Genomic DNA, 22,599 nt, shown 5'->3' with positions numbered 1-22,599 from the left:
GGAACCCAACGATTTCAATGGGTTTGTTCACTTGAGTGTAATTTTTCACGCAAAGTGCAGTCATGTGAAAAATACACAATATATCCTATCTTAGTGCATATTCCGCACTGTAGAAGCCCATTTAAATCAATGAGCATGCATTCTTTTTTTTTACGTGAATAAATACGTTGCGTATTTACTACCGTGTTTCCCCCATAAACAAGCCCTACCCTGATGTTTTGGGGCGGGCTAGAAATATAAGCCCTCCCCAAAAAATAAGCCCTAGCTACACTACATGCAAAAAAAAAAATACTCACCTTGCAGTCAGCATCCTGGGCCCTCTCGGTGCTCTACAGCCGGCAGGCTTCAATGTCGTCCTCAGTGCTAAAAGAGCATTCTCTTCCTGGTAACGTGGGGTACACCGCCTCCAGTAAGAGAATGCTGTGATTGGCTCAGAACCATAGCCTCAGCCAATCACAGCTGGCACTTGATGAGCCAATCACAGCCATTCAATGAATTACATCCTTGAATGGCTGTGGTTGACTCATCAAGTGCCAGCTGTGATTGGCTGAGGCCACGGGTCTGAGCCAATCACAGCATTCTCTTGCTGAAGGCAGGGTATTCAACTCACGTTACCAGAAAGAGAAAGCTCTTTCAGTGCTGAGGAGACAACCAAGAATGCAGACGTGCCTGGAGAGCACTGAGAGGGCCCGGGGCGCTGCCTGCGAGGTGCGTATTAAGACACTTGCCTCTTTTGGGGCAAAAATTAATATAAGACAGTGTCTTATTTTCTGGGAAACACGATATGAGTTGTTCACATGTTAAAATTAGTTCTTGGAAACTAAAAAGATGCCTCCTTGGTTACAGATTACAAATGCCCTCTCTGTGCCGTCTGATCCAGCTGTATGGTATTAGGGAGGTGTTAGGGTTTGTTCAGTTCAGAACCTTCTTTGTTAATTTGCATGAAAAAAGGACAAAATATAAGCAGCTCTATTTCATCCTATAAATTCTGACAAAATACTAGACTACTGGCCTGAAATGGAACAGACCCCATTATAGGCAACTAGGGTCCATTCAGTGCCGTCATAAGATGGAATTTCTAGGCCGTGGGGTGCTATTTTCCTGCTCCATGAACAGAACAGGAAAATGTAACTCCCTAACGCTGATGTGAATAAGCCCTTACTATCCTGGACACTTATGGTTTATCCAAGGAACACACCATAAATGTCAGATAGATGGGAGTCCCGCTTCTGGGTCCTGCACTTATCTCCCCCAGCCCAGCCTACTACATCTCCTCCTGCCTAAGGTGACTGGGATTCAGGAAATAGCCAAACTGGTCATTCTACGCGGTTTCCAAATAACTGCCATAGAAGTGAATAGGAGTTGCAATACCGGTGTAGCACAACAGGCTGTATAGTTTCCACAGCATCAGGGCTTACAAAAACAGCATTGATCACTGTGATACACTGTTTACATACCTAACATTCACCATTCAATAGGACTATTCTATATACAAAATGTCAGCTGTGTTTTTTTATACAATGGCACAGATTTCTATTAAACTCAATAGGATCGTAAAATGATGCCAATTCCAATATGGATTCCAGCACAGAATCTACGCCAGAAAATGCACAAAAAATGAACAGGGCCTAAGAATCATGAACACGAACATGTGAAAAACTAGTAACATGCTGCACTTTTTACAGATGCGAAAACTGCACTTGAAGGAGTGAAGTCTGCTGCAGATCTTCGTCAAAAACCCCGTACCAATGGTGCCGTTTGTTATGTGGATTTTCCACTGGAGAAAATCCACACCATTTTTGTTACATGTGAACGTACTAGAGATGAGCGAGTATACTCGCTAAGGCACATTACTCGAGCGATTAGTGTCTTAGCCGAGTATCTCCCCGCTCGTCTCTAAAGATTCGGCTGCCGGTGCGGGTGAGAGGTGAGTTGCGGCGGTGAGCAGGGATGAGCGGGGGGGAGAGAGGGAGAGAGAGATCTCCCCCCCCCCCCCGTTCCCCGCCGCCCCCCGCCTGCAGCCGAATCTTTAGAGACGAGCAGGTAGGTGCTCGAATAAGGCACTACTCGCTCGAGTAGTTTGCCTTAGCAAGTACGCTCGCTCATCTCTAGAACGTACCCTTTTAGTGTTCTTTACCTGTTCTGTATGAGTTGCTAGTACGTACAGTACGTGAGTTCCATATGGTTTCCTTACTAGTACTGTATGAGTTGCTAGTACTTACGTATGAGTTCCATATGGTGTTTCTTACTAGTTCTACATAAGTTGCTTGGATTTACGAATGAGTTCCATATAGTGTTCATTACTGAAGCTTTAGAAGTTTGTACTTACTGTACTGATGAGTTCCATGTGGTATTGGTACTGCATGAGCTTTTACTACTTACATATAAGTTGCAGATGGTGTTCTATAGTTCCCGATGTATTTCATTCTTTATAAACAATCCTTTCCAGTAGCTTATTGAAGCAAAGCATTACCCTCATGGAAATTTTTACATTGATGCAATTTCTAGTCTCTATTGACTTCTTTGGGGAAAGGGATCGGCAAACTACACACTATCAAATAGAACATGGCAGAATTGTTTAACCCTTTCCAATCCAATTTGTATCCTGGTTTTCCTAGGGGGCTTACTCTTTTTCTGCTGTTATACAACGGCGCTATCTGCTGGCTAAAGCCAGAACTGCATGAGGTGACACGTTGGATAGGCTCTGACAGCAAAGAGGCTGGCAATATACAGTAAGAGAACCCCAACGGACGTCTTCCAACATCGAAGCTGTACAGCCTTAAATCATAATGTCATCAGACAGTGGATTGGAAAGGGTTATTACAGTAGCACACATGCATACAACAAAATCTTTGTCCGAACATAAAGTGGCACATAGTAGTATCGAATCCTCTTTAGGAGATCGCTACAACTGTTTTATTACACCATACCTCTCCGAACCTACACAGACCCGTAGTTTGGTCACACGCCTATGGCATCAGAGTGCTTGACCTTCTATTTACTGGACACAGAGCGTATGACATATCAATGAGAGTCCACAGAATACCTCACATCAGTCTTACAAAAAAAACATGTCCAACTTAAATCTCCTTGAGATATTTTGACTCTAGCTTTGATCGTTCAGATCCATCATCACTTACGTTTTACAAAATATCTGCGGGGTGCCAGTCAAGCACTCAGATTAAAAGTTACGTTCAAAAAATAATCTTTTTTTTTTCTTTTTAAATATAATTACTTATTCTAGAAATTCAGTATCGTTATCCAGTCACTTTTTAAATGGAACAATGATTATCTGATTTTTTTTTTTTTACTTCTGCAGCACGGAGATACATTTTGAGCCTTCACTTGACGTCGCTGAGTATTGAAAAAATCTGATTGTATCATGTATAGAAAATTGTTAGAGCTGCCAGAGTGGCATAGAGGAGTGAAAGAGGAGCTATTCTTTTAGGATCTAGTCAGTCATTGCACATGATTTTTAGCTATACGATTGCGTATGGTTATTTATAATCTTATAACTAACTAACTAACACAGTGGAGAAGCATTGAAATTAAAGTGCAATGAATGATGCCTTAAGTGTAAACACACCTCCCATCTCTTCGCAAGCTCTTATGAAGCTTTATTTTTGGCCTGAAATGACATGTCTTCCCATTGATCAACATTACATCATCATGGGAAATTGGGGCGTAGCTATAGAGGGTGCTGACGCAGCAGTCGTATTCGGGCACTGGTGCCTGAGAAGACCTAAAGATCCCCATGCCACAGAAGAAGACCCTGTTATACAGTATAACATGCCATTTTTTTGAGACCTCTACCCTTTCATGCTGGGAATTTCCTCAATTAGATCCGTTTTGCGTAGATCGGTTTCAGTGTGAATTCACATTCGAATAGAAAAATTGAGCAATCACGACAACGTCCAACAAGACATCGTCATCAGTGCTAGACTAGCCGGGGCTAATATTTCATACATTGCCCGTCTTTCTGGGTTTTCTCATGCAATGGTGTGTAGAGTATACCAAGAATGGTGTGATTGACTAAAAACATCCAGTGAAAGTGGATCCTGAATGCACACCATTCGCAACCTGATTGCCTGTTTGGATTTACTCATTCCCGGTGATTGGTTATTTGGGTTGCCTGATTCCCGGTGATTGGTAATTTGGGTTGCCTGATTCACAGTGATTGGTTATCTGGGTTGCCTGATTCCCGGTGATTGGTTATTTGGGCTGCCTGATTCACAGTGATTGGTTATTTGGGTTGCCTGATTCACGGTAATTGGTTATTTGGTTTGCCTGGTTCACGGTGATTGGTTGTTTAGGTTGGCTCGTGTAGAAGTGCGGAGTAATCGGCTAATATGCATCCTGTAGATGTAAAAAAGTTGTTGACAGAGGGGGTCAAGATGATGTCAAGACTTATTCTGACAAGCAGGCTTTGCAGAGTCAAGTAAATTGCAGCCGAATACAATGTTGAACTTTACTACTTCTACTATGGGACATATAAATTTAAAAAAATTCAAAAACTTTGCCTCCGTTCTCATATCCGTTCTGATCCCTGCAGGACCTGATAAAAGTGGTCTTCAGATATGTTTGCAAACATCCCTTTTGCTTTTAGCACCACTAAAGTGAATGTCATGAAAACATTCTCCAATGTTCAAAAAAATGCAAAAAATTAGAATGACATTTTTTGTGTTTTTTTTTTTTTTTTCTTCCCTTTAGCGTTTTACGATGGGATAATGAGACAGATGTCTCTCAACTGGAAGGACATTTTGACATTGTTATGTGTGCTGACTGGTAAGTACATAAAAAAATGGTAACTAGCGTAACGGAGGGAAAAAATAGATTTGTTGAAATAATTGCAATGCTCTGCTCTCTGACGGCTGAACAAAGTCAACAAATGAAGCACTAAACCACCTTAACCTCAACAAATTAATATTCATCTCTATGTGACAGTCATGAGGTAGTCTTCTATCAGAGAGTAACTTCTACCACATTATTTCCTGAAGATTGATTTTGAGAAGCATTTCCATTTTGTGAAATTGCCTCTGTTTCATGCTTGACGTATCAGTAAATGGACGACTTAAGCAAATTGCAAATAATTATGGTTCAGGGAGGAACAGTCTGAAGGAAAGGGAGTTTATCAACACAAACAGCTCAATTAACTTACTTGTTACTAAATATCTGACTATTGATATTAGCACAAGCAAGGTTGTGCAATTTTTTTTTTCTTTTTGCATAAAAATGATCGCCCCAATCACGTACTGAACGAAGACTATAGAAGATGTAACAATGTGTTGTGACACGAGCTATCTTAAGTGGGGTCCAGAATAATTCATGTATAAGAAAATGTCTTTGAGTGATCCGTGGTCTTTTGTTGAATTCTAATCGCTATTTAGAGTGCTTTAAATACTTGCGAGGCCTTTGCCAAACTCGGGAACTTGTACACGTCAATCGCTTGAGATCAGAAGCAAATTATATCTGATATTTCTGAAGACTGCTGAAGTTAAGTAGACAGTTATTAATGGCAAAGTATTAGGGAGGAACATTGTATCATGTTCTTTATTCTCCGTATAAATCATCCTACGACATACCGTAACATGTAATTAAGAGAACAGGTATTATTTCACGGGAGTTGACAGAAATAGCATTAATCAAGCATTTCACCATTGTCATCTAATTCGCAGCTCTTCTCGTGTTTTACATATATTAGTCGAAAGGTCTAGAATTTTTTTTTTCTCTAATTTCCACTTTGTTTCCATGCATGACTGTTTAATCCAGAGTGAAGATTTCACATTAACGGTATGTCGTGTCCTATATTTATGTTCATTTTCAGTTTTTTTGCTTTTTAGGTTTCTCGTAATTATTGGAAAGTAGCTTATTTTAAAATTCTTTTAGTCCACTGTGAATTTTCCACATCATGGTATAACATAAAAAAGCCAACAACTTTTTGGAGCTTGTGAGCCACATCCAACTTTGAGTGAGGGTCGTGAGCCAAGTGTCTAGAAATTCCTGGTCAAATTTAAAAAGGGACAAGACGCATATTAAATGTTAAGAAAGGAGGAATTTGAAACATTCGATACACAAAATTTGTCACTGGTAGGCTTCCTTCAGAAACACTTTTTGTGGCTTTTTTAAATCCAAAAAGGTGGGCAATTTTTTTGTATTCACACGTTTTTTACATGCGTTTTTCTGGTCGGTTTCATGTTCTATAGAAAAGCCAGTGCAAAGACCACTGAAGAATCGCCAAAGAAATAGTGTGCTGTGAATACAAAAAGTAACCAAAAACGCATGGCTAGAGAAAAAAAGCCACCAGAAAACGACACTTTTTGTAGCATGTCTCCTTTTGACTTGCAGCTGACATCTGCTTGTGGTGGTTTACAAAAAAAGGCAAAAATCACCACTAGAAAGATTACGTTTTTTTTTTTTTTTACTAAAACCACTGTATGTAAAATCACCTCTATTGTGCCACCCCATTAGTAAGGACTTCTGTAAGGGACCTTTCACACAAGTGGAATTTTTCCACATTTCGCACCAAAATCGTGTGGATTTTCATGCGGAATGAAAAAGACTTACTCTGCCAGAAATTCTGCATCAAACAATGAGACCTGTGGTGCAGAATGTGGAAAAATTCCGCCTTTATGAAAGGTTTCGAACAGGCGTATTTAAAATCTGTATTTCATCCATGTAATAAGGGCTAATGAAAAACTATAGGGCTCCTCATATCTGTTTTTTTTCATGTTTAATATATACAATATGCGCTACTTTTCTCCATATTTTAAGAAAAATATATTCATTAAAGTCTATGGAAAGGGATTTAAAATTATGGATGCATCCATTTTTCATCAGTATTTGATCTGTGTTTGACGGGCCTCATGCACATGGGTGGATTTGAATTGCGGAATCTGCGTCTGGCGTCCGCCTCCAGATTCCCGCAGCAAATACCGTCCATATCATGCTATGGAAAAGTGATTCTTCATGCACTCGAGCGGAAATCAATTGTAGTTTCCACTCGCGGATAAAAAATCGCAGCGTGCTCTATTTTTGTGTGGATTCCACATAGGCGGCTTCCATCAAAGGCAATGGAAGTCGTCCGATCCGCAGCCCTTCCGCAATTGACATTGCAGGAAAAGCAGGAGTTAAAAAAAAAATCTGCACTGTGCATGTCTTGACAGCCAGTGATGCGGACCATCCGCAGTACAGGGAAGCCGAAGGATGACAGGTATGCAGGGTTGCCGGCCATGGTAAGGAACGGATTCTGTGCAGGATTCTTCAGCCGGAATCTGTAACCAGGGCTATAAATTAACACGCAACAAATAAGGGGTCCCTATAGTGGGGTCACCTCAGTTGAACCAGTGAACCCTCTCAGACAATAAGAGGGGGAATCAAAGCAACAAGCGTAGTATAGCAAATGATCTTGGTCCACTATAGACACCCAAAAAACTAGGACACAGGTTGCATCAGTCCTCAAACAGGCCTCCTGTCCACGGTTGTAGCGATATCCTGTGGCAGATCTCCGCTGCGGGAGCCGCCGCCATGGAGCAGGGGAGAGGTGACAGCTCTCTGCACTGAGCCTATCTGACAGATAGGCTCACCGTGGAGAATCGCGTCAAATCGCAGCATGCTGCAATTTAAATCCCGCGAGCGGAGAATCGCTATATTGTAGACAGCGGGGCTGCACTTTCCATAGTAAGTCTATGGAAAGCGTTCACTGCGTTTCCCGCGAACGGTTATCGCAGCGGGAAACGCGTTGAAAAATCGACCATGGACAAGAGGCCTAGGGGATAGAACCAGATCATTCAACACACACATATATACCTATTGGGCTATTAAGCCCAATTGCTACTGTTCATTTGTTTGATTTACTACTGTGTTTCCTCGAAAATAAAACACTGTCTTATATTATTTTTTACCCAAAAAGGGCACAGTGTCTTATATTTGGGTGGGGGCCTTATACTCACCTGGTCCGCCGCATCCCGATGGTGTCCAGTGGTGGCGCGGCATCCTCCTCGTCTCACAGCTGTCTTCTGCTGGTGACGGGGTTTTGAATACCCTACCTCCAGCAAAGCGAGCGCTGTGATTGACTAATCGAGCGCTGGTAGCCAATCACAGCCGGCACTCGATGAGCCAATCAGAGTCATTCAGTAATGTCATTCACTAAATGGCTATGATTGATTCATCGAGCGCCGGCTGTGATTGGCTGCCAAAGCTCAATTAGCCAAACACAGCGCTCGCTTTGCTGGAGGCGGGGTATTCAAAGCCCCATCACCAGCAGAAGATTAGCTGTGAGTCGAGGAGGACGCCGCGCCGCTGCAGCCTCGCTGGAGACCATCTGGATGCCGCGGACCAGGTGAGCATGGATTTTTTTTTTACTGGCACATTAACTAGGCTGTATTTTTGGGGGAGGCCTTATATTTCAAGCCTCCCCCGAAAACCCGATAGGTCTTACTCTCGGAGTAGGACCTATTTTCGGGGAAACGCGGTAGTTGAAACAATTAATAGAATGCCAAAGTATGGAACCACTTCAGATATAATCATCTGACAAATTATATCAAAAGCGGATAAAAAAATCTCAATAGAACAGGATTATGTGTTCAATCCCAATGAAATAAAGTTATAGGTTTGACGCTTTTCTGCTGGACATCACAATTCATCAAGAACCATGTAGGTCAATTTGATATAGTAACTAGTCTGAAGTAGAATTGACTGTCATCTAGATATCAATTGCCAGGGTCTCTAATGCGCACCAGAATGGAAAATGGTATATGATCTTAATGAATGCTCTCTAGATAAATCAGAGCTTCATGATACCCTAAGATCCAATGCTTCATGCAGTACCCCGGAGCCCAATCCTCCCCAGCTATCCAGAATAAATAAATAAAATAAAAGAACAACAGCAATGTCAGCCCAGACGGTAGCCTGTGAAGGGCTTTTTCGACTAATACTAGACCCCTCTGCCCCAGTGATTATGACTTACATAGGGTACTACGCATAATGGAGTTGGGACCATGTGGCTCTTGAGGCACTGGCTGGGGACCACTGGTATAGAGCATGTTACATTTTTTTATATATTTTCTTTTATGTTAGCTTTTTATTTTTTTAAATTGTAGAAAATAAATACATTTATAAAAATCATGTTTTCTATATTGTTTAAACACACCTTAGATAAGAAGAAAATGAAACTTTTCTTTATATGTGAAATATTTTAATGTCCACTCTAATCTTTTTTCTTATTTTTTTTCACATCAGCATGGAGACACTTAATAGCGTGAAGCCTATTAATCATTCTAATTCTCTTTGCGTTCACATATGTTACATAAAAACATTGCAAACTTTTTTTTTTTTCATTGTCTGGAAGGTTTATTATTTGTAAAAAAAAACACAAACCTGGGTTTCCAGTTAAACCGCTGATAATGTGTCCCGGAGATGCATCATCTGATTAAAATAAAGAGCTAAACAACACCATATGATTTCAGCAAGTAATTTAGTAAATGCCTTCCTCACCAAATATTAGAATGGATACTACAGGTTTCATTGCACAGATGAAGTTAATGCTTGGTAGGATTAGACCAGATTAAGTATGAAAGTCAGATCAGAGAGCTGGCGGACATGAGCAGGAGGGCAACAGTCTTCTCATAGGCTTAGACAAGGCTCACATATGGATGTTTTCCAGATTACGTGGGTGAAGCAAGGTCTTGCCAACAGATTTAGAGTTAAATTTGCTCTTCACACAAATATCAAAACAACTCTGGCATTTGCCATCTTCTTCTGCTCATGATACTCACACCACATCATCCAATTTGCAAAAATAATTCAGGGTGTTGATTACTAATGGCTTTTTACTATTACTATTTTAGTATAATACGATCACCCTTGTTGTCTTTTTAGTTCTTTTGGAATCTTTTCAAGAAGTCAAAATATTAAAGCGACCCTCCAATTTCCAGACAAAACTCTGTCGTGGAGGAGCAGGGGAGTATATAACCTGTATTTTTCTTTTCTGCTGCCCCTATGATCCACCCGTTTCGGGCACTGCTTTTAGCTATCTGAATGGCTGCAGCAATTTTCTATCTAGTTATTACACATTGTACATTGCTCTCTGATTTGCCAGTGCTGATCCAATAAGCAGCTCTGGCAAATCAGAATGCAGATATAGTACATTGGTAGTCATAGTACTGTCTATGCACTGTAGTGATTAGGTGGCCTCAAGATTTGCGTTGCCCATCTTGGATGACTGAAAACAGGACTTGTAACCGGCAGATCAGAGGCACGGTAGATAAGAACTACTGCAGGTAATATACCACCTTCCCTTCTAGTCGCAGTAATTTTGTCCTAAAAGTGGAGGGTCACTTTAACTCTTAAAGGGGTTGTCCAGTTGTAAACTATTGACTGCCTATCCTCAGGCCATCAATCAGTGGACGTCTGCCACCTAGGACCCCCACTGATAAGCTGTAAGTGCTAAGTGCACTGAGCTAATTTCTGCAGGAAGCCAACAGCTCCATTCTCACTGCAGTGGCCAGGCTTGGTATTGCATACAAAGCTCCCATTCACTTCAGTGGAAACTTTGTTTGTAATACCAAGACTGGCCACTGCAGTGAGAATGGAGCTGATCTGATGAACAGCTGAACTGTGGAGATCCTGGGCGGCAGACCCATGCTGATTTACTATTAATGATTTATTTTGCAGATAGACTGTTAATCATTTACAACTGGACAGTCCCTTTAAATCAGATACTTTTTGTATATGAATAGAAGAAAGGGTCAACAGTTTTTTTCCCTCCAGATACAGCACCTTACTCGACTCAGGGTTATGTATGATATTAAATTTTAGTTACATGCATTTCACCGAATTTTGGAACACGGAGGAGCAGCCATATGAATGTATTTACTTCAGTTTTCAGGTGTGAATACATTGACAAGTATGGCATTTAGGCTGAACTCAATATTCATATGAACCTCTTTAGCTACTTTGTCTGTCATTTCTGACTGTTTTGGAAAAAGTAGACAAATCCCTGTCACTGTTTGTGTGTCCTGTTGATTAATTTTGCACTCCTTGCATGAGGGAGGGAGCATTCACCCATTAACCATTCTTAAGAAATAACATAAGGCAGCCATACTTAAAGCCCATTTACACTTAACGATTGTCGCTCAAAATGGACTCAAGCGAAAGAAAGTGCGCTATAATTGTTATGTCTAAACCCGAGCCATCGCGCACTTTTCGTTTGTTGTTCAATGTCAGCCTGCATAAAAATCAGTGGTTCACTCACTTCTAGTTACAATTAAACATTCCCCTCTCAGTGTTTCACATAGAATGTGAAGCGCTGAACGAGAAGTGAGCAATTCTCAACGATGATCTGCCTGTCTAAACATTTTGCATGAGTGCGAATGAGTTAGCAGTGACGTCATTCGCTCGTTCAAATGAGAATTAGCTCGTATAGAAGAGGCATAACTGATATATTGATACAGAGGTACAATGGCAGGTGTAATTACCACTTCCAAGCAGCATGCATAACAGGCAAAATGTTATATGGAAGGTCTTGCACAGATGCAAAATACTGATGAACATCCACTCACAGACTTACCACATATTGGGGGATGGTTTCTTAGTATTATACTTGCACATATATAAGTTAAATATATGCAACAGCTATATCTCTTTTTTTTCACATAAATATTTAGCTATATATCTGACTGTATTGCAGCAAGAGCTTCGATTTTGGTCTTGTTTTAAATCAATCATTCTTAGCTTTAAAGCAAGACCCCAACCACTATAGCCTGAGATTTAGTCATTTGAGGCAAGAACATATCCCATATGTCCTTGGCTACTGAATTTCCACTCTGCGAGAACATAGAAGTTACGTCCTGGACAGGGAAAGGAATTTTGCAGACCATATGTAAGTTTGATTGATTGTTTCCCTAACTCCTATAGACTGCAATGGAGAGATCCATGTACATGTACAGATAGTGCTTTACTGCTTCCTTTCCCTATTGTGGTAGTCAAGTCATAAATGGCTAGGGTCAGAATATCACTTTGACCTTGACTGGAACACAGAGACCAGGAAAAACCTAACACTTTCAAAGGACTGTAAAACTAAGTAACTACTACATATCATCTACTGACAGGTATGTTATGCCATTTTAAAGTCAGTTAGCAGCCCATGCCCTGGCAAGGCTAAACTAGCAGTCAGAGGTCAAAATAAAATGCTAGAAGTATGCCAATGAATGTATGAGGCAACTTTGCTCTTCCTAGTGATCCATTTTGGCCACTCATCAAATGACAAGAGGCCATATAACATGTCTTGGGACTCCTTGAAAAATCTCTGCTTCCAAGAAATTCTGGACTTAATAAGCGCCTAGTTACCATGTCCAGTGGTTTCAGTACCTGGGTGGACTCTCTTCCTCTCCCAAGCCTCATTTCACCCGTTTTCAGTACTAGCGGTTGGCGTGCATGACTTATTTTAATTTAAAAGACCTCCCTCTTTTGTCAGGTGGTTTAGTAGGACCGCCTATAAAAACCTCTTTTTGAGCACCAACAAGTGCCAAAGGATTATTTCCTGATCATTAGCCCAGCATTTGTACCTGTGATAGTCCAGTCATGAACTTGACCTTGACGTGTGGCTTCATTTTTGAAGCTAAGCTTATGACACTGATCTTGGCAGAATTTTGACTACTTTCTTGGCTCTCGATGTGGCACTGGCTCTTCACACTAACATCTGTTTATTTGCAACTAGCTACAATAAGGGCCAGTTAGTGTGCCGCAAGCTGCAGGTCCCTAGCAGCTAAATCAATATGGTGGTAATCCCTGATGAACACAGAGGGACCTGTTCATTTCTGTGCCATCTAATATATCCTGCCTATTTCATGTTCATGAGTTAGCATTGATAATGAGAGGTAAACCATTGCATATGTTCATTAGCTTATGAATTTGTCCTTTTTTCTGTCGTTTAGGACATTGGGGAAACATCTGCTATTGTAGTATCCTACAAGTGGTCTGCCCTGGTAAGGGTAGAGAAGAATTCCCCAACCTTTAGTACTTTTTGAGCAGCGGTCAACTTTGACTGATGGTCTGGAACCCAATGCAAAAAAGCGAGATGGACATATTTTACTTACAGAAATAAGAAACCATGGACATATAGGGATTAGTGTTTAGGTTTAATTGATATAATCAAAGTTAAGAGTATTTTCAGTGTGGATGTCAAATTTTAGTCATTGCGTATAGTCTTAACGAATGGCTCTTCTGGGGAGCCACATGTGGTTCCTCAACCACTGGTTGAAGACCACTGGAATAGAGATTATTGAGTAACACATAGTTTTGTTGATTTAAACTTTTAAAAAATATCATAGATTATTTACTTCCAGTCGTGTTTTAGGTTAGATATTCATGTATTTAGTACAAAGAGATGTAGATTGTAGGGAGGGGTATATTTTGTTGTTGGCAAACGACCTTCTTTAGGAAACTGGCTAAGCAGAAACAGCCTTAGTTGAAGCTCGTATTCTAGGTGCCTGATTCAATTCTTTATTTTTTTTCTAGCGAGGGTGGTATTGTCTGACTGTCTGAATAGTGAGCCAGTTTTACAGTCTGTGCTCATTTACATGAAAACAAGGTCTATTCACAAAGCCACTGTACAAAAAATAGCAGATTGAGGTTCATGTATATACATGATTACATTCATATACTTCCATGTTTACATTTACAAACACTTGTAAGACTCAAGTACTCTTTTCAAGAAGTTATTTGGAGCCGCGGATACACTTAGCAGTTACATGTGCAAAATACTGCAGGGTTATTATATTCCCTATGCCTATGTTATCAGTAATGGTAGAACGGCATAAGAGCTTGATTCAGAAAGAGGTGTAGATCCTGTCCTAGAACCGTTTCCAGTCTGTACTGAGTGACAATTGTGTTAAGCAGTGGAAAGATACACAGTATGGGCGGATGTGAAGAAAATACTGTGACAAGAATAAGTGCAGTCACCAAAGCAGACGGAGGAAAAGGAATAGACATTTCATGGGCGGTAAGAGATTCTTACCAGTGTGAAAAGATGTTATGTGGGTGGGCATTCAGCTGAGATGATCATAAGAAAAGCTACTGTTAGAAAGTAATAGATGAACAATCTATGTAACGTGTGGAGGAATGTTTTTTAGACGTCAGTAGGTGGTAAATATAAACTAGACTTGGAGAGAAAGTCCCTTTTTTAGCTCAATGTTATTTTAGGTGAAAGTCTTAGGTGGGTGTTGACTCTAGTAGGAAGAAGTGATGGATATAATTGCCCATAAAATGTTTCGAAGTTGACAATTTTCCTTCTTCAAATTCGTAGTCAGATGCTCTTGTGGGTAGCCGGCCGTAACGTATAGCACCAATATATTCTACAGAGCTGAACATTCAATGTCAGCATTCTTTTAGTTCTTGTCCCCTTATGGCTGCCTATCTTATTTCCATATATCAAGACATACACACCAAGACCTGTTTCCTAGGAAGCCAACCCAAAGGAAACCCAATAAATAGCTAGAGCATACAAACTCCACACAGATGTTGTCTTTTGTTACATTCGAACCTAGGACCCCCAAGGCAGCACTCATAACCACTGAGCCACTATTCGTCCCCAGTGTGCTGTCATATATATGATGTCATGCCCTTAGTGAGTGTTCACACATTCTTATTGTACACGCTGTGTGACTCCGCTTCGGAGCTCCAGGATAGCTAGTGAAAAAAAGCCCTGTGATGGAATTCCGGAATAAAAACAAAAAGAACTATTCACTTCTATTGTGAAGTAGATACTTCTTTAGTGTCCGTTTTACAAGGTTTCTATTTGTTTCCACTTTACTTGGAGTAATCCTATCCCCAACACTACCTCTCCTTATATCTTTCCTTACTCTTTCTCTGACATTGACCTTAACACCAGACACCACTGTACTGAGTAGCACTCAGTTATTCCTGTTAGTGACCCTGTCTAAAATACTATCCATAAGAACATAAGGGCAATAGAACCTAAGCAAGAACCCAAACAAGCAAGCTGAATAATGAATGGCAGCTAGGTAAATAAAACAAGAAATGAGCAGACAAAGCCAGAGGCTAGGAGACAAAGACTAAAATAAACAACCCTAAAAACAAGACCACACTGACAAGAAACAAACTAGATTAGACCATGGTGCTAGAACTTGAACATGTAATGCTGGATTAAATGCACATTGTTACTGTTTTCACCAGCAACCACACTGCAGAGGCCAGGGAATACGTAAAGGGAGGCTAGCCAATGGGAACCCTAAGTGAGGTTGGATGAGTAATAAGGTCAGCCTAGCCACTTTAATAAATCACCTTTAGAAACAGCTGCATAGCAACTACCCCAAAAACAACAGCATAGAAAGCAGGAGGTGACAAACTAGCAAAATTCCTATGGGTTGTTACAAAATGTATTTATTTTAAAATGAAAGAATTCTATAGTAGTCGGTCATAGGTCTGGTGAGAGATAATAATGTCCCTTTCTTAGATGACAGTTGTGACATTTGAGTGGCTGGGATATCACAGCCTATAATGCAGCTTGCTGGGATATCGTGTCAAGGATTTTCTTTACAGTTTTAAAGGAATACTAAACATAGAAAATGCACAAGAAAATTAAAAAAGATATCCCAGCTCTTCCTCCCATAAGAAATAGATTAATGAGCCATGCCTCTGAATTTTTAACTAGCCCCCCACATTATATAAAAGTCTGCTAATATTGCCTTGTTTAGTTATTCCTGTCTATCTGAAATGTTTTTTCACTTTTTTCCCAACAGTTAACTACACCTCATTTTAATTTAATACCTTAATGTAATATATAAATACTAGTAGGTAGCCCGTCTGAGGACAGTGACAGTAACAGAAAATGCATCCACTTATCTGAGAGACGAGTGTCCTCCAGCCCTCACAACCCACTGTGCTTGGGCAGCTAGAACTGCTTGGCACAGGAGCTGATAAACATGGACCCCATTGACCCCTTGTGCTTGTTAGTGCCCACATCACACTGTATATTCCTGTACAGTGCTTTGATGTGGTGGCTGAATGCAGCAGAAACTGCTGGGTACAGAAGCCGGTGAGCTTGGCACGCCCCCACCTCCCCCCCAGCTTGCCACCGCCCACATTACGTTGTACATGTTTGTATAGCGTTTTGATGTGGGTACTCTCCCCTACACTGCTGTGTGCGTTTGAATGATCTGTGAGTTTGAATGATCATAGATCATAGAATCGTAGTGCTAGGAGGGACCTCCAGGATCATCTGGTCCAACCCCCTGCTCAATGCAGGAGTCACTAAATAATCCCAGTCAGATGTCTGTCCATCCTTTGTTTGAACACTTCCATTGAAGGAGAACTTACCACCTCCTGTGGTAACCTGTTCCACTCATTGATCACCCTCACTGTCAGAAAGTTTATTCTAATATCTAATTTGTGTCTCCTCCCCTTCAGTTTCATCCCATTCCTTCTAGTCTTTTCTTGTGCAAATGAGAATAGGGCTGATCCCTCTGCACTGTGACAGCCCTTCAGATTTTTGTAGATAGACCAATGAGAAGGATTTCTTCTCCTTCCCCCTTACCCGTACCGCCCACATAACATTCCTGTACGGCGCTTTCATGTGGGTGCTGACTGTGAATGTAGTAGGAGCTGCTCTCCACCACACTGGTGAGTCGGTGGCATGGCAGTATTCTCCCTCAACCCCCACCCACAGCTAGTGAGTGCAGGTTGCAGTGTACACCATAGTCTAAACCAGTGTTTCCAAAACTCCAGTCCTCACGGAACCCAACAGGCCATGTTTTCAGGAGATCCAATAGTAAGAACACCTGTGGCAATGTCTGAGGTGAAGACAACAATTATATCACCTGTGCAATACTGAGGAAATCCCGAAAACCTGACCTATTGGGGGTCTGTGAGGACTGGAGTTGGGAAACGCTGGTCTAAACAATTAGGTGTCAAGTCCCCCTCTGTTTGTCCACATATATAAATGCTTTAGAGTGACATATGGTCATCCAACCACATCGTGGCAGTATTTTGGTTACAAACCGACACAGGACCCGCTAAAGTATATATATATAATATACTAATACATAAACTTGATTTTCCATTCATCTGGATCAGTGATTCCCTACAATTTTCCACTCCTGTTGTGTATACTCTGTGGTCATAAAAGATCATAAAGATAGGAGAGCACTTGCTCTAATTTTGAGCTCAGATTAGATAGATAAAATGTATAGATAGATAGATAGATAGATATGAGAGATAGATATGAGAGATAGATATGAAATATGAGTCGGATAGATACGTAAAAAGAAAGCTCAATAGATTTATTTGCATGTAATTTATAAAACGTCTTGACCGAGATAGTGGCATTAGCATAAGAAGTCATGACCTCTCGGAGGTCTTGAATAAGCCGTATTATGACCTAGTAGCTAGATCCTTAACTATTTTCAGGGAATGACATCTATTACCTAGCCGTTGTTATTGAGCAGCTGTGCCGAGGCTTCTTGAATTACTTCTGAGTCTTTCATCCAATTTGTCTGCTGGGGATATTGCTGACTTGACTTGTCTTTCCGGGTGTTGTTTCATTCAATACTCAGTCTAAGGTCTTAGCTGAGACTTGTCTCCTTTTCGATTCACCTCTGCACTTGTTGATGAGGGCTTTGTATTCTAAGCATTCATAATGATAACCAACATAATTCTCATCTTCCAGGCACGTTACTCTAGCGCATCAAATCTCCTTACAGTCACTTGTGCCGTTATATAATGCTCTTGTACACTTAACCTGATTCATACATGAAGAGTTTAACCTAATGCCGTGCTGAAGCCATGTAGCCTACTTAAAGGGATTTATGGAGCATTAATTAGAAGTCATAATTTATTTTAAACATTTTTAAAAATGTATTCATTTTCCTGCTAGTTTCAAAAACATTCCTTCGGGTTGTCCTCTTCTTTCAAGTTGTTAAAATTATATATACGGCTGGTTCCTAGTTCTTTCTGATAATTCCCGTTCCCATTTGTGAGGCTGCTTTCAGATGGCCATATTGCTGGGGTTTTTGCAACATCCGGACCCATGCTTCATTAGAACCAGCATTAGAACAACTGAAGGTTTCTATGGTGCTCTAACTCCCGTTCTGATGAACCATGGGAGGTCCAGGTGTTGCGTTCGTAATATGGGCGCAAAGGTATTCCTGTATTTTGGCCATCTGAAAACAGCCTGATGGGGATTTTCGGGTTAAGACAGTGATTTGACAGATGATGGTGTTGGTGGGGTTGCTGTAAGACTTTCCATGGGATGTATTTCGTTCTAAGGGGCTGTACAACCTTGAAAACCTCTTTTAAGAGGGTAATATGGGCATTTACTATTGATGACCTATCCTCAGGATAGGCCATCCGTAATTGATCGGCGGGGGTCCACAGCTCAGGATCCTTGCTGATGAGCTGACGCTCAGACCCTTTGTCAGTGCTACAGGGCCAAATGTCCACGTTGGTGCTCAGGGCCGGAAGTGTAAAAGGAAGAATCGCTCCCATTGATCTCAATGGAGTGAAGCCCTCTTTTACGCTTTTAGCTGTGACCACCAACACAGACATCCGGTCCTGCTACACTGACAGCAGGCAAGAGGATTAGCTGATCGGCGGGGATCCCAAGGGCGGAGCCTCACCAATCACCTATTGATGACCTATCCCAAGGATAGAATATTAAAAATAAATGCCCAAAATACATCTTTAAGTGACAAGAAAGGGCAACTATTACAATTTCCATAGTGGTTGACACTAGTGATGAGCGAGCATACTCGCTAAGGGCAGTTGCTCGAGCGAGCATTGCCCTTAGCGAGTACCTACCCACTCGAGAGAAAAGGTTCGGGTGCCGGCGGCGGGCAGGGAGCTGCGGGGTAGAGCGGGGAGGAACGGAGGGGAGATCTCTCTCTCCCTCTCTCCCCCCGCTCCCCCCTGCTGACTGCCGCAACTCACCGTTCCCCCGCCGGCACCCGAACCTTTTCTCTCGAGCCGGCAGGTACTCGCTAAGGGCAATGCTCGCTCGAGCAATTGCCCTTAGCAAGTATGCTCGCTCATCTCTAGTTGACACTAATCTTTCACAAAACTAGTGATTCTCAATGTACCACGATAGATTCAAGAGTGACAACTTTTCAATACCTATAATGACTGCCATTTCTATTTCTAACTTTTTAAAAAAAAATAAGGAGAGAAACCAGTAACCAGAATATTAGTAGGTAGACCTAATGAATGTCAAGGACATTTACGAGTGATGTCTTTTCTATTATAGGCGGAAATGCCCACCAGGTCCTTTCATGTAACTTTTTGGTTAGCCAATGACTTGCTACTAATTTGATACTAATTGAATTTGTTAAAAGCCTCATTATCGCTGCTAAATGAGTTCAGTTGGTTTAATATTTGTCTTTCTTGTATCATTAAAATGTCAAAACTCTCCTGTAATCCACAATGTGTTCTTTCCTGAATGTCAGCCTGTTTCTGGACCAGTACAGAGCTTGCCTTGTTGATGCAATAAAGAGATTACTCCAGCCCAGTGTAAGTATGTTTCTATTTTCTCCTGATCACTGGCTTCAGAATAATTAGTCTCTGCACAATGATTGAGAAAGTAATGGAATGGCAGGATTAATGTCATGTAATACTGTAATACTTATTATGTCCAACTTCAATTGAGTCTTCTAATCTATCAGATTCTTTCCTAATCATAAACTAGGGAAACTTCTTCTACTTGGCCTTCCGATAAGGCTCACAGTGGGTAGCAAAATAAATGAAACCGCTTCAAAGATAGAATGAGATTATTATTTTTTTTTATCAAACGTTTTGTAGAGTATTTTTCTTTGATAATGCTGGATTTGTGTTGAAGTAAAAAGAAAGATGGTAATATTTTTTTTTTGCGTGTGCGATAGATCTAGCTTCACACAAAAAAAATTAAAGGGATATGCTGAAAATAATTACAGTTAATAGGGTTGTCCCATTAGGACAATATCTGTCCATCTGCCTAGTGGCTATTGCTCTAGTGGACTTGAGTTGTCCATGTATTTCATTGACAACTGTTCATTCGAATGGTGCCATGTAATGTTATATTTCACTTTCAGCAGATGCTACAGGGGAAATGTCTGGCTGGCTCTGGCATCCAACATATGATGTTGAACATTTTTTTGTTAAAGGGGTTCTCTGAGATACCGTATTTAAAACGCTGGCTGAAAGAAGGTGGTGTGATAAAATAAGTATTACCTACCTGGTTAATACTCGCCACTGCAGCTCCAGTGCTTCAATGGTCCCACTGCTGTTTTGTTGCTGTCTTGCAGTGATGTAATCTAACTACCCGCACATGTAGTTATTGTTCTTGGCGATCATGTGACCATCGTGCTACTATGATAACAGGACAATGATTGGGTACAGTGTCAACGTGTGGGTAGTTAGAACATCATCACCACCCTCCACCCCCCCCGAATCTTCAGGGACGAGCCAGCAGGTACTCGAAAAAGGCACTGCTTTCTCGAGTATATCGCCTTACCGAGTATGCTCGCTCATCTCTAGTCCCTACTTCAGCCTTCCTTTAAGGGCTTATCCCAGCAAAACATTTATCCATAGGATAGATGCTAAATGTATGATTGTTGGGGATCCAACCTCTGAGACTCCCAGGGAACGCCACGCCTCAAGTCCGCCAAGTGAGGCAGTGTTGGTGTACGTCCATGGCCACCGCTCCATTCATTTCTGTAGGACTAATGGAATTGTTCAGATTCCTGCATCCAGCGGAAATCTAAACAACTATCGTTCAGTGTAAATCCATGACCCAACTAAATGAGAATGAGAATTCATTCGCTTTTTGTTAGTCGTTCAGTTTATGCGTGCATAAAGCTGGATGACGGATCGGCTCTGTAAACAGGCAGTCATTCATTCATGAACGACTGCCTGTTCACTGTGGATGGACGAAGGTGGACCGGAACGATCGCCGACCCGCTCCGCCCCCAGTTACTGATGATCATAGCTGATTATATTGAAGATTATGTTTGGGACAACCTTTCGGGCATTTGCGCCTAACAGGTCATTCCATGTAATAGAGCTCATAGTCAATCGGCTATCTCCATAGACAGTGAATGGAGTGGTGGTCGTGCGTGCATAACACCGCTGCGTTCACAAGTGGGACTCAGATATATTGTTCTCATTATCAGGGGGATTCCGAGCAGTCGGACCCCCAGTGGTCTATAACACAGGGATTCGAAGAGTTACAAAGAAAGTGTCATGCACGCCCCCTTCAGGCCTGCACAAGGCATAACATGGAGTGTACTTTTAATAAATTTGTTTTTCTTATACTTTATGTTGGGAGCAACTGAACCGAGCACTTAAAGGGGGATATAAGTATGTCACCCTCTTGATTTTGACTCTTTCCGCATCAGTTGCTTTTTAAAGGACGACTGCCGCAAACAGCGGGTTTGAATACTATCACTTCTAGTTAGTTGCGGATTGATTTGCCAGTTTACACTAGACTTTTGTGAGTCAATACTTAAATACATTTTTCTAACAATGGAAGCACAAACATTGCCTAAGACGTTACTTTATATGGATACAGCATCATAATACATTTGGCATGTGTGTAAATCCAGGGTTAGGGAAGACGCACCTTAAATATCTCATTATCTGGTGTTTGCAGAGAGAAGACTTAAGTTTTAATGGATTATTTAATGCACGGATTACCCCCTACTGTATTCTCAGCACTTTGTTCTGTCTTGTATCAAAGCATACGACCATGTTTATTTTTCTATGGTGCCAACGGTGAGGTTGGAGTTTAGAGTACACCTCGTAAAACACAAAAACTGTCAGCGTAGCTAACACACTTTTATTATCTATGAAAATGGATTTTTAGACTGAATGCCATTGCAATGCTTTCAAGATCCATGGGCTAGCCATACAGACATATTGGACTCTATGTTAACCCTTTCCAATGCAATTTGTATCCTGGTTTTCCTAGGGGGCATACTTTTTTCTGCCATTATAAAACGGCGCTATCTGCTGGCTAAAGCCAGTACTGCATGAGGTGACACGTTGGATAGCCTCCAACAGCAGAGAGGCTAGCAATATACAGTAAGAGAACCCTGACAGACGTCTTCCAACATCGGAGCTGTACAGCCTCAAATCGTTATGTCTTTAGACGTCAGACAGTGGATTGGAAAGGGTTAAAGGTGTATTTACACGGGCGATATTTCTGCGTGAGTTCCATCCAATTGTGATATGGATGGAACTTGCAAGGGAAAACAACCCAATTATATGAATGGGTTCATGTACATGAGCGATTCTTAACTCGGACTGATTGTCCAAGTTTGAAAAGTCAATACATTTCCTCTTTTTGCACAAGTCTCGCACAACAAGAGGGCATGTAATGTGTGGTGAACCACACATCGAATAGCATACACAGGGAGAGTCTGTGTGATGTGCAATGCACGTTGTTCACGAGGATCTCAGGTGCAATTCGTATTGCTCATGTAAATACAACTTTAGTTTTGTTGTTATTAGCCGTTTTGTCGTTCACGACCCTAAAGGCTCCCTCCCTCCATGTTTTTCGGTTTTGCACTGCTTCTTTTAGTTGTGTGATCTCCATGCCAGTATCAGCTCTGACAC

The 22,599-nt window shown here is 41.2% G+C and overlaps 1 protein-coding gene across 2 annotated transcripts in view; it reads left to right on the top strand.

Moving 5' to 3' along the window:
• The window catches only part of CAMKMT (calmodulin-lysine N-methyltransferase), a 434,161-nt gene that overhangs the window by 353,529 nt on the left and 58,033 nt on the right, over window positions 1-22,599 (top strand). The window contains exons 8-9 of one of the 2 annotated variants that reach the window (XM_066594496.1): window positions 4,711-4,785; window positions 19,455-19,518. In XM_066594496.1, the coding sequence (XP_066450593.1) occupies window positions 4,711-4,785; window positions 19,455-19,518 (139 nt within the window). The remainder of the gene's footprint in view (window positions 1-4,710; window positions 4,786-19,454; window positions 19,519-22,599) is intronic. The other variant, XM_066594497.1, reaches the window with a different exon arrangement.

This window comes from Eleutherodactylus coqui, chromosome 3 (assembly GCF_035609145.1).
Source record: "Eleutherodactylus coqui strain aEleCoq1 chromosome 3, aEleCoq1.hap1, whole genome shotgun sequence".
Classification (NCBI taxonomy): domain Eukaryota; kingdom Metazoa; phylum Chordata; class Amphibia; order Anura; family Eleutherodactylidae; genus Eleutherodactylus; species Eleutherodactylus coqui.
Note: the sequence above shows the minus strand (reverse complement) of the source record. Positions and strands in the feature narration are given on the sequence as shown.